This window comes from Lonchura striata, chromosome 4 (genome assembly GCF_050655825.1).
Source record: "Lonchura striata isolate lonStrDom1 chromosome 4, ASM5065582v1, whole genome shotgun sequence".
Classification (NCBI taxonomy): Eukaryota; Metazoa; Chordata; class Aves; order Passeriformes; family Estrildidae; genus Lonchura; species Lonchura striata.
The window spans coordinates 63,137,340-63,149,486 of NC_140706.1; the positions used below are offsets into that span (position 1 = coordinate 63,137,340).

General features: G+C 35.2%; 1 protein-coding gene across 1 annotated transcript in view; it reads left to right on the forward strand.

Moving 5' to 3' along the window:
* Positions 1 to 12,147, forward strand: part of NAA15 (N-alpha-acetyltransferase 15, NatA auxiliary subunit) — a 37,213-nt gene that overhangs the window by 14,320 nt on the left and 10,746 nt on the right. Inside the window, exons 2-13 of the mRNA XM_021548530.4 lie at positions 479 to 563; positions 1,398 to 1,502; positions 2,094 to 2,251; positions 3,950 to 4,084; positions 4,247 to 4,400; positions 6,734 to 6,853; positions 7,490 to 7,585; positions 7,726 to 7,832; positions 8,248 to 8,320; positions 9,030 to 9,199; positions 9,721 to 9,873; positions 11,826 to 11,954. Of these exons, the coding sequence (XP_021404205.1) occupies positions 479 to 563; positions 1,398 to 1,502; positions 2,094 to 2,251; positions 3,950 to 4,084; positions 4,247 to 4,400; positions 6,734 to 6,853; positions 7,490 to 7,585; positions 7,726 to 7,832; positions 8,248 to 8,320; positions 9,030 to 9,199; positions 9,721 to 9,873; positions 11,826 to 11,954 (1,485 nt within the window). The remainder of the gene's footprint in view (positions 1 to 478; positions 564 to 1,397; positions 1,503 to 2,093; positions 2,252 to 3,949; positions 4,085 to 4,246; positions 4,401 to 6,733; positions 6,854 to 7,489; positions 7,586 to 7,725; positions 7,833 to 8,247; positions 8,321 to 9,029; positions 9,200 to 9,720; positions 9,874 to 11,825; positions 11,955 to 12,147) is intronic.

Genomic DNA, 12,147 nt, shown 5'->3' on the forward strand with positions numbered 1-12,147 from the left:
ATGTCCTAATGGAACTCATCATAAGAGTTGCTTTCAGAGGTAGTTTAAGCCAAGTTCCAATGATTTATGTGTCTTTCCAGCTTGTATGGTTGTTGGAGGTTGTCTCGTGGGTTTCTATTCAGGATAACTGACCAGAGTGGGTTCAGTGATTACCAGTGTTACAACCTAAGGTTTGCTTTTGTGTTAAGGGAGAGTTGAATCTCTTCAGGCACTTAAACTTCCTCTAGTGTCTTACTTGAGAACCTGCTGTATGATAATATGTGTTCACTTATACATTAAGCTCATGGTGTTGCTAATGTCTTTTTTTTTTTTTTTCCCTGTCAATGGAAAGAATTTTTATACACAGGAAGCTCAATAAACAGGATTCATAAATATTAGTACATTTTCTAAAATCTTTACCTGTACTCATGCTTCATTTCAGACTTGCATAAATACTTCCTCTCTAAATTTTTTGAATAAACTTATTTTTTTTCAACAGAGGTGTTATGAACATAAGCAGTATAGAAATGGGCTGAAGTTCTGTAAACAGATCCTTTCCAATCCCAAGTTTGCAGAACATGGAGGTAAGTTTTCAAATGGCATGTGCTCTGTTTTTCACTGTACTTAACAGTAATTATTTTAATGTTTTATACCCCTTCACTGTTAACTTTTTGCTCATAAAGCAATAAGAGCATCCAGAAACATGCATATTAAGCTTACTGTTGGTAAGATCTTACCAGTAGTCACAGCTTCCCATTCTTTATCAGTCAAGTCTAAGATTCATGGTGCAAATTTCCTAGTACAAGTATGCATTAATTAAATCACTTTTCCTGGGAAATTGATATTCACTCGGATAAAAGTGAAAAACAAAAGAGGCTGAATATTGTTCAGTATTCTGTCAGCTTTGTGGGCTACTACTTTTCTGGAGAAATATTAATATTTTTTAAGAAGAAAAAGGTATTTATTTCTTAGATGTATTTTTAGTCAGCTCTTAATATTTAATGAAAGTCTCTTTGCACTATTCAGAAATGCTTTGTGGGTTTTTTGCAACTACTTTGGTATGGGTGTATGTGTAGAAATAACAGAATTGTGAATAAATACTTGAGTAGTTAAAAAATATCTCCAAAAGCTTGTAGAGCAGACAGGTTTAAAATAAAACATGACTTGATATTTTGATAGAAATAATATAAAAGGTTTATTGCTGTGTATGATATACTTACATGAATAATTTGACAGCAAAGTTTTCCAGGTGAGAAAAGAATGAAATCTTGATAGTGAGAACTGAATCTAGATTTGCATTTATACTGTGTTTAGGGTTGCTATATGGAGCTCAAAACCTATGAAAATGAATAACTGAATAACCTATGAAATGAATAAAAATTAAATAACTTATTTAATCTTTTTTTTTTCTTTCTTAGAAACTTTGGCAATGAAAGGACTAACACTGAACTGTCTAGGGAAGAAAGAGGAAGCTTATGAACTTGTGCGCAGAGGCCTAAGGAATGACTTGAAGAGTCATGTCTGTATCCTTTTTGAAACAGGGCTTTTGCTCATGGTTTGAAATGGTTGATTTCTGCATATACTTGATTTATAGGATAGCAAAAGCCAGTTTAAACTTCAAACTGGAAGCTCAGAATTCTAAATTTCCAGTAAGTCTTTTGCCTAAGCTATCCAAAGGGCAGATGCTTTGCACTCCTTACAGTCACAGTTGGGCTTACATATTATTCTGGCATGCATTTGTGTATTTTTTATCATTAGTCTGCACCTGTAAACTCATGGTGGGCATTAAGCATGTGATTTGCTTTGGAAGCATGAGTAGTTGGTATTACATTGTAAAAAGACTGGTCATATACTTAAGAGATTGAGTAAGCCTTATAGTGTTTTCAGCTATCCTGTTACTTTATTTCCTCCCCCAGTGTATGAAAAGTAACATTTACAGCATTTTATATAGACTGCATACCTATAACTGGCAAAGTTTCTACAAAAAGAATGGTAATGTTCCTGTCCATTTATAAAACAGCTTGAGAGCTTGTTGCCAGCTGTTCTGTCACTGCCATGTTGGAGCTTATTTGTCCCTGCTCAAATTCAGTGGAAGCCTTAATAGAGTTTTCCAGGTTGGCATGTCTATGGCCTTCTTCAGAGGTCAGACAAGAAGTATGATGAAGCTATCAAATGCTATAGAAATGCACTGAAATGGGACAAAGACAATCTTCAAATCTTGAGAGACCTTTCTCTGCTACAGATTCAAATGAGGGATCTTGAAGGTTACAGGGTGAGTATTCATGCTGCATTTATTTATCATTTAAGTAACTACAGCAAAGGTGGCAGATTGATAAATGACACTTCAAAAAAAAAAAAAAATAGTCCAGAGGGTTAAAACCATATACTTCATGAAAGTAAAAGCAGATGTGCTACTGAGCAATTTCTATAAAATACAAAGATTTAATGGCAAATTAAATTGTGCATTTTCGACTCAGTGCAGAATTGCTTGCCTTATTGGGTTTTTTTGATGCTGTATAACCCAGCTGTAGACAATCTCCAGTCTTGCTTTTTTCTTGAAAGGATTCCTGTAGGTAAGAGGCAGTGTGTTCAGAATGTGACTTTCATTCAGGCAAAGGAGTTAGTATTTTTTAGTAACTTTGTACTACAACCTTTACATCAGTGGCCCCCCGTTTTCTCTTAGCAGGAGGTAATAACAGAACTAGCAGTGTGCTGCATGAAACATCATATTTTGGTCCCTTGCCAACTTGGGCATTAGTGAGTGACAACTCCATTTTTTGGTCAGGTTTTCATCTTTTTAGATTTCCCTTGCACCTCTATAAAGTTTGCTATTTAAAACACATGAGTTGGTTTCTTAATGTAGTATTTCCTTTTCAAATTAGGGTAACATTAGTATACCCAGGAGCAAATTCTGTGCTCAGAGTTGTGTGGAACCATCAGCTAGCACAGGTCCTCAGAGAACTTATTCCTGAGTCAGGACAATTCTTAATCACTGATTTTTTCATTTAGAAATTTCGTTCCGGTCTTGCCAAGACAAGATAATTAAAACTTAGTGGATGCCAAAATGCACATTTGCAAAATGTTTTTGCAAATTTCTATTTTATTTGCCTCTGGAGAAATGTGAATACAAATTTTGTACTCTCTGAACATACAAGTAACACATGGTTACAGAATGCTTAGGAGTCAGTAGTTCATGCCTAATTATAAGGTGGTTTCTGAAGAATATGAATTTGGTCTCAAAACTGGGAATAAGATTGTGTTTTGGTTGGATTTTTTTCCTTTACCTTAAATTCCAGCCTCTCCTACTTCAAAATACTTTGGGTGATCATCATTCTATTAAAACAGCTGTAACTAGTTTTAATTCTTTGTTAATCCCTACTTCTGACAGTTTAGGCATTTTCAATAGGAAGTAACTTTTTTCCTTTAACTTACTTGAAAATGCCTTTCAGCAGTCTATAAGAAAACAAGTTATAGCATTTTCCTCAGGTTAAAATTGCATGATACCAAGCAAATCTGTTGTCTTTTCCAGCTGTAATTACCCTCTTGCCAAAGAATAGGGATGTGATTGCGTGACCTGTATTGCCTAAGGCAATTATTTAAATACATATGTACTTTCAAGGTTAATTTGAAACACTGGTAAATGTTCCTGTATTTTCAAACCAAGTATCCTTAATTACTTTCTGTTCATAAGTGGTTAGACAGGAAAAGCATGTGTGTCATACATTAACAAAATTAGTCTGACTCATCAGGATTTGGTTGGACATGTTATTTTGTGAAGGCTTATTTTTTTTAATTCAGTGAACACCATTGCAATTCAAAGTTTATTCTTTCTCTGTTTAATAAAAGGCCTATAGGAAACTATTTCACAGTGACTTCCTAAATACTAGAATACTGAAGACAGAATATTGCCTAATGGATTCTACAGAGTATCAGAGTAAAGTCAGGAAAATTAGCAGCTACTTTTTTGCAGGAAACAAGATACCAGTTGCTTCAGCTCCGACCTGCACAGCGAGCATCATGGATTGGTTATGCCATTGCTTACCATTTGCTGGAAGACTATGAAATGGCAGCAAAAATTTTAGAGGAATTTAGGAAGACACAGCAGGTAAGAGGAGAACATGAAATTGGTATATGGAGTGTTGCTTAAACCAAAAACATTCCATTCATGATGAGAAACTTAATGCAGTTTCTTTAGTTTAATGAGTTTGATCCCAAATTTTAGAATTAGAAGGCTAATCTGTGTCCTGTGTGTGGCTTTCTTATGTAGACATCACCTGACAAAGTGGACTATGAGTACAGTGAACTGCTGCTCTATCAAAATCAGGTCCTCCGGGAAGCAGGGCTTTTTAAAGAAGCTTTGGAGCATCTTTGTACCTATGAAAAGCAGATCTGCGATAAACTGGCTGTTGAAGAAACGAAAGGTAATTACTGACTTTCTGAAGATACATTTAAACACATAGCATACAATGGGATGTCTATACTGACAGCTTTTCCCATCTTTTGGAACTCAGATTTGTTTTTAGCTTAATTTATTTAATTTTGCTATTGTAAAGGATTGCTTGTCTCGCAGCTTATTGTGTCACTGTCACGCTCTTGTCCCAGATTGGTAAGACATCAGTGAGGTACAGACATACTGTTCTGAAACTTTTAAGCTAACAGGTGTTTCAGACAGGAGATCCTAAATTGATGTCCGGAAGTTCTGTCTGACTAATGTACCCAGACCTGTGCTGTTGGAGCTTTGATAGTGGCCCTGACAAGGATACCATGTGCAGAAAAGGAAGAATCATTTTTGGTACAGCAGAAGGCTTTCAAATGTACTCAAGTCACCCTTTTAGCATATAGAAATAGGCTCTTTAATGAGGCTAGCATAGGTTCTGTTGTGTTATTATAAACCTGGTGTATAGTACTCTAACAGATCAATACAATAGTGTGGCTTATATTCCCTAGATAGAATTGCAGAGTGATAAAAGTTCATTTTAACAGCTCTATTAACAGGTGCACTTTCTTAAATCATGCTTTGTTCTTCTGCTGGAAGCTTGTGCAGTCTTTCTGTGACAATCTATTGGAGATAGTGCTTGTTCTTGGCCCACACTGGAATCTGTTTAGATTGTTGCTTAAAGAAAAGAGAAGAAATCCTTTCACTCTAGTTTGTTCGTGTAGATGTTGTAGCTAGTTCCCTATTTCTGCTAATAGCAATCTCACTGTCTTGCAAAAGGAACATAGGAATTGAGCAGTGACAGTATTATGGGAGGTGTGGTGCTTCCTCAAGGAGATTGATTGCAGATGACTCTCCATGGTAGCTGAATATCTTACTTGATTTGCATATAAAAGGAGATGGATATAGAGACTACAGTATCACAGATAATTTTTGAAACACAGTAGTGGGACGTTTGAGGGTGGGAGTGGTTTTTTTGTGACTTTATTTTTTTATCTGAAGGATATTTTGACATACTTTATGTTCTTTGTGTTGATGTGCTATGTGACATACATAGCGTTTGAAGGTCCAAAGTTTGGGTTGAAATAGGTTTTTCAAATAGGCCTTCATTAGAAGTAAACCCCCTATACTAGACAAAAGGATGAAAATACTCTTTGCAATCTGCATACTTTCAACAGGGTTCAAGTGATTAATGTTTTTGGGCACAGCTCCCAGTGTGTTGTTTGGATTGGCTTGGCTGCTGTGTATTCTCTGGACAAGCATTGTAATAAATGAGTGTGTGCAAGTTTTAAGCACACATGCAAAAGCCCCTGTGGCTGAAGTACAGCTGAAAAACACTGAAACTGGTATTGGCATTTGCTGCTGGTAGAGGAAAAAAATAACTTTCACCTCAGAGAAAGAATTTGAGGTTTATTTTCCCAATTCTGTCATTCTCAGTGAGTAAATTACTGATGTTTTCCTGGACACTAGATTGTGTGTGTACTCCTCAATTTACTCTAACTGTGAAAAGCAGCATCTCTTGACAAAACTGCATGTTAATTGTGTGACATAGGGAAGAAGAAAGGCAAATTTGCATTTTCCTCTTTAAACTGGGTAAAAAATCTTACCTTAGTCTAGAACATTGTTCACCTCTGTTGTGTAATCTGTTCATGCCTAACATTTGCCAATAACAAAGTTTTGTAAAATAGTTTTCCATTGTGAAATGGGAAATTTACTCTTGTTGCAGTTCCAGCATTAACAAAGATGCTTATACAATTGTTAGACCTAATCTTTGCATTATCAATTTTAATTTGTATTGCAGTATTATGAAAAGGAAAATTGTTTGCATAATCTTGACAATTCATTAATCTAATAAATGGCTTGATTAAAAACACTGAAGTTAGTTTCATGAAATACCAGATTGAAGAACATTCTCTTACTTGTAGCTCTGCGATTTGTTTGGTTTTCAAGATGCTGTATATGTCAAATACCATGTTCTGCTTTTAATTGCCTTCTGCAGTAAAAACTGCACTTAAAGTAACCAGTCAAGTCAGTAAGTGAGGAAGAAAAAACAAACCACTTGCATTTTGCATTAAATTTTCAAGTAAGTTTCAGGAATTACAGGCCGAGCTGTAAAATCTTGCTATAATATCAGCTATTGTTAAAGTAAAAGCATATCTGTCAACTAGCTTTAATGCTATATGTAGTGCTTATTTTTTCCTATGAAATTAGAATCTGCATGGAGTTATGGATTATCCAGTCTTTTACTGTAGAGTGATAAATGTTGCACTGCTTTATTATCTTGTTACCTTGATTTAAAACATCTTGTTTTTAACACAGGAGAACTCCTGCTTCAGCTTGGCAGACTTGAAGAAGCAGTTGAAGTCTACAAGGGACTGCAAGAAAGAAATCCTGAAAACTGGGCTTACTACAAAGGCTTAGAAAAGGCACTGAAGCCAGGTAATGATATGATATTTGTAGTAAATAAGTTTTTTCTGCATATTTAAAATTAATATGTGTATGAAAAGCTTGCATTGGTTTAAATACTAAAACTATTATTTTGAAAGTCTCCATTTAAATACTGCTTTTTAGTCATAGTGTGTACATATATCTTGCATTGTTGTTACCTTGTCTTATCTAAAATCATATAATTGTAAAAATGCAATAATATTTGCATGTGATTGAAAGAATAGAATTTTTTCTTAGTTTTAATTTTGAATTTTTCCTTTATTTTCTCTCTTATCTTAATCTTATGTTGTAGTTAATACAACTGAATTGTCTTCTTTGAAGGTTTTAGACAGCAATAAGGCAGGATCTCTTTTTAAGATGAGAGATAAGCAGTTAGTATTCTAGTGCTGGAAGAGGAATTAACAGATACTGTGTACTTTGGAGTCATTCAGTTCATTAGTTTTAATAAGGAAGAAATTCTGTTCTTTAGGAAGGATATAGCTATTATATATATTATGTGTGTGTATATATATGTAGTTTCTATTTATTCTGTTTCTTTTTTTAGTCAGGTATAAATCATGTTCCCTGCCCCCCCTTTCCTTCTTGTGAGAATGGAAGGGGAAAGTAAACTGTAAAATTCTCTTCCAGCTAATATGATGGAGAGACTAAAGATCTATGAAGAGGCCTGGACTAAATACCCAAGGGGACTAGTTCCAAGAAGATTACCATTAAACTTTTTGTCTGGTAAGTGCATTTTTTGCTGAGCAGCGAATGTTGCTGATCAACATTTGTTTTTCTTAGATTCTGATTTAACAGTATAAACAATCTGCAATTGATGAGTAATGTCTGGTAAAACAAAATCAACAGGTCTTTTTCCTCTCAAGGTGAAAAGTTTAAGGAATGTCTGGACAAGTTCTTAAGGATGAATTTCAGCAAAGGTTGCCCACCAGTCTTCAATACTTTGAGATCATTATATAAAGACAAGGAGAAGGTGAGTGTTCTAACTGGTTTTTACATATTCTACCTCATAACTGTGGTGTATTGAAGAGATGAAGGAAACCATTTTTCTTCAATGTTCTCTTCATCAGCACTGCTTTAGATGACCTGATATAGTGGAGAGAAAAAAGAAGTACATATGTTGTAAATACATGTGTCAAGTTGGTAAACGTAGAAAACTTAAGATTTAGTAATTCTAAGCTGTGTAAGTGTTCACCAAGGGAGGCCTAGTTATAATTTGTTAACATTAGAGTGAGATTGGGTGCATTCTCAAATGTAATGTAATTCAGGTTATTGCAGAGTTTTCTTACCAAAATAACTAGTTTGGGTAACACCATGTAGCTCAATTTGAAATAATATATTACCTGGCCCACAGATTATTTTTTCTGTGTCTCGTCTTGCATGTGTAGGTGGCAATTATAGAAGAGCTCGTGATAGGTTATGAAACCTCTCTAAGAAGCTGCAGGTTATTTAACCCAAATGGTGAGTGCTGAGACTGTTGGGCTTCGTGCAAGTACTGCCTGTTTGTAAGTGCTGTGTATCAGAGGTGGGGAAATAGAGAGTGAAGAAACAAAGGTGATGTGGGTTTTTTCTGGTTTGCCCCTAACACAGAACTGAACTGTAGCTGGCAAATATAAAGTCTGTATTCAAAATATAGTCACTTGTTCTAAACTTTTTTCCTGGATCCATGACTTTAGTCATCTCTCAGCAGTTTTGAGTTCAAGTATACTATTCTCAAGTTTATCACTGTTCAGGAAGCTGAAGTTTGAAAGCTGTGTCAAACCTATAACTACAGAAATGCCAAACAAAAGGCAAATATACTGATAGTGCAATCTTCAAGGAGAGGTGTTGTTCTGGAGCTTTTGGTGGGGACTAGGTTTTGTGTTCTTGGAGGTTTTGCATATCTGTCTGCCCTAAGGAAATACTTAGAACCGGGAGCACCTCCCTTTGACCCGAAGTTGATAACCCTTTTCCTGAAAACCACACAAGGAGAAGGGAGCAGTATATTCCTAGGTCTTGGATAGACTTAAAAGCTCGTGTATGTACCTGGAGCCAGTTGTTCAAAAGCTCTCCTAGGTCTGATAGAGAGGCAGAAATAACTTCAGTGGCTGTGTTTAGAGCATTCTACTGCTGGTGTGTTGTTTTAGTAATAAACAGAACAAACAACCTCTCTCCATTTTACTCCTGCCAGATGATGGGAAGGAAGAACCTCCAACCACTTTACTCTGGGTCCAGTATTATTTGGCTCAGCATTATGATAAAATTGGACTGCCATCCCTGGCTCTAGAATATATAAATGCTGCTATAGAAAGTACTCCCACTTTGATAGAACTCTTCCTTGTGAAGGCAAAAATCTATAAGGTAAGTTTGGCTTTATTCTTAGTGACCAAAGGTTATTCATTTTTTAGGAATTCTAGTGAGTTTCTAGGTAAGGGTATTGTTTAGATACTTAAGATGGGGTTTTCTGCTGCATTTGAAAAAGCCACACTCAGTAAGGGAGAAATGTGTAGCAAAATGTGAATTCTCAGTTTAAAAATCACACTGATAAATTAGATTGAGTCTTTCATCTGTTCTTAGCCCCTGTGTTTTTTAGCTGCTTAAAACAATTTCTCAGGGTGCGCTATGATTTTGTATCAGAATGGAATTATCCAAACTGGTTCTTTAAGCATTTTCAGGAAAACATTCAGTGCTAAAGACCAGTAAAATTCCATAATGAGGAAAGGTATTTAACTGCTTTTTTTTTTCTTTCAAGATCTATTGCTTTTGAAGTAAGCTATTTATTCTTAAAAAGTCTAAAAAAATCCTATTTATATCAAGCAGTGAGTAGATAAACATGCATGTTTTATAATTACTCAATCTGATTTAAATTTCTATCTTTATAGCATGCTGGAAATATTAAAGAAGCTGCAAGGTGGATGGATGAAGCTCAGGCTTTGGACACAGCAGACAGATTTATCAACTCCAAATGTGCAAAATATATGTTGAAAGCAAACTCCATTAAAGAAGCAGAAGAAATGTGTTCTAAGTTTACACGGGTTTGTTGCACTTAATTAGAAGTTTTTGGAATAATGTGGGCCTAATCTCTTATTGAATAACTTTTTGTTATTAACTTTGCAGTCAGCTTCTCTATCATATTTAAATTCTGTTTCAAAGCAACTATGGTTGCTTGCTTCAGTTACAGTAGTCCCTAGCAGGGTTTTAATTAATCTTGGATAAGCACGATTCCATAGGAATAAGTGAAAACTCTATAAAGCTTGGATTTGGTTATTTTTTTCTAGGTAGGAAAAATACAGCATGCCTGTTTTAGAGAAAACTTCAGAGAAAATAATTTTTACACAATAATCTTTGGGTTTAATGTTGCTTCTGTAGAATACTTGAAAGATCTGTTAAAGTTGTCCATGACTCTTTTTTCTAATGGTAGTAAGTTAGAGAATTCAGATGTCTCTTGGAACATAATTTTTATGTGTCTAACAGCTGAGAGCCTTTGTGAGGTGTCTTCCTTGTGTGAACAATGTTTCGTCCCCAAGTCTTGTTTATCAGTGATGAAGGAAAGCTGCATGTTACACCTCTTTTCTTTTATTTTTCCACGTTCTTACACATGACCAGTTATTTGGAAGAAAAATGTTATGGAAATTGCATAATTTCATGCAGCACTTTTTGTCCCTGCAGTAGCCCCATTTTGATAGGTTTGATGGTCACACAGGTTAGTAACTTCTTTAAATGTCCTACTTTGATATTATTCTTTCATAACTGCAAGTCAAAACAGTGCAGTCTCCCCAGACTATTTGTCAAATTACAGTTTTGGAATACTGGCAGTGTCATTTGTGTGTTGTCTATGGGAGACAGTTGGGATCTACCTGCAAAAGTAAAGCCTTTTATGTTTGTTTGTCCTTTTTTCTCCTCTCTTAAGGAGCAGGAGAAACCTGGAATGTAAGGTAAAATGGAGAGAAGGGAGAGTGGTGTTTATAAAGGAAACCTGAAGGCTCTTGTGAAATGAAGGCTATGTGCAGGCAGACATGAGGGGAGGGGAAGTTCTGTTTTATGTATGCTAAGTAGCTTTCTGTTTGAGTTTTGATGCAAACCCATATGAATTTAGGTTAATTTGACCTCCCTCAATGCCTTAAGCAGATCTAAGATGATGGTGAAAAAGAAGCATACCAGTTACCTAAAACTGAACTTGAGAAATATTGAAACAATTGGATGATGTTGCTCTTTAGAAATCTTACTTATCTCCATTTGATCTTATATCTATTGCTCAAATACAGGCTTCTTAATTAAAAAACAATAATTAGAGAAGTTCTAGTTTAAGCATAATGAAAATAGAACTGGCACTTTTTCCTCATTTTCAGTTGCCTAAATCAGGCTGTTTTGAAAACTGCCTTTCTCTTTCATTGCTAAATTCTATGGATCTGTGCAAGTATATATAAATATCAGATTTGAAAGACAACTGTAATCCCCTTCTCTCTAGTACTGATTGCATTAGAAATAATCATCTACTACTGTGAGGATGCTTATCTCAATCAGCAGTTCTCTGAAAAATGCAGATGGCAATTTTAGTTGAGGGGAAAAATAAAATCCTGCAGGGTTTCCTGCAGGTGTCAGTGTCTTATTATGGGCTAGAACTTTTCTGCCATTTTTCCATGCTGCCATGTGTTACTTATGTGCACATAGTATTAAAAACACTGAATGAAGGTCTCTCCTAATCTAAAGATGAGTAGTCAAAAGGAAATGGTCACTACCTGGTTCTTCATTGTGTCTTTCTGACTCTTCCAATATGTGTAACAAAGATTTTTATATTTGTGTTTTTATATTAATCGACAAAGCTAATCAATTTTTAAGTGTGGCATTTCCAACTTTCAAGACTTCAGTTCTGAGATTTAACATTCATTTTCTTTATTTGTGTTTTTAATTAGAACAAGATAAAAGAAATAGCAGTTGATGAATCCAGTGAGATTTATTTTTTATATAATACTGTTTTTGCTTTTAGGAAGGAACTTCGGCAGTAGAGAACCTTAATGAAATGCAGTGCATGTGGTTTCAGACAGAATGTGCACAAGCCTACAAGGCAATGAACAAATTTGGAGAAGCACTTAAGAAATGCCATGAAATTGAGAGAGTACGTATTCAGCTCAATGACTTAGATTAGAAAACACTGGTTTAAGTTTACTGTGCTAATATGTTACTTTCCTGAGCAGTAAGGATGCATTTCATGTAGCTTCAGGAGGGATTTCATGTTGGTTGCTAGCAAGTTTATAAAAGTGCCATTGTAAACTGTGCATTCTGAAAGGATTTTATAAAGTTACTTAAAG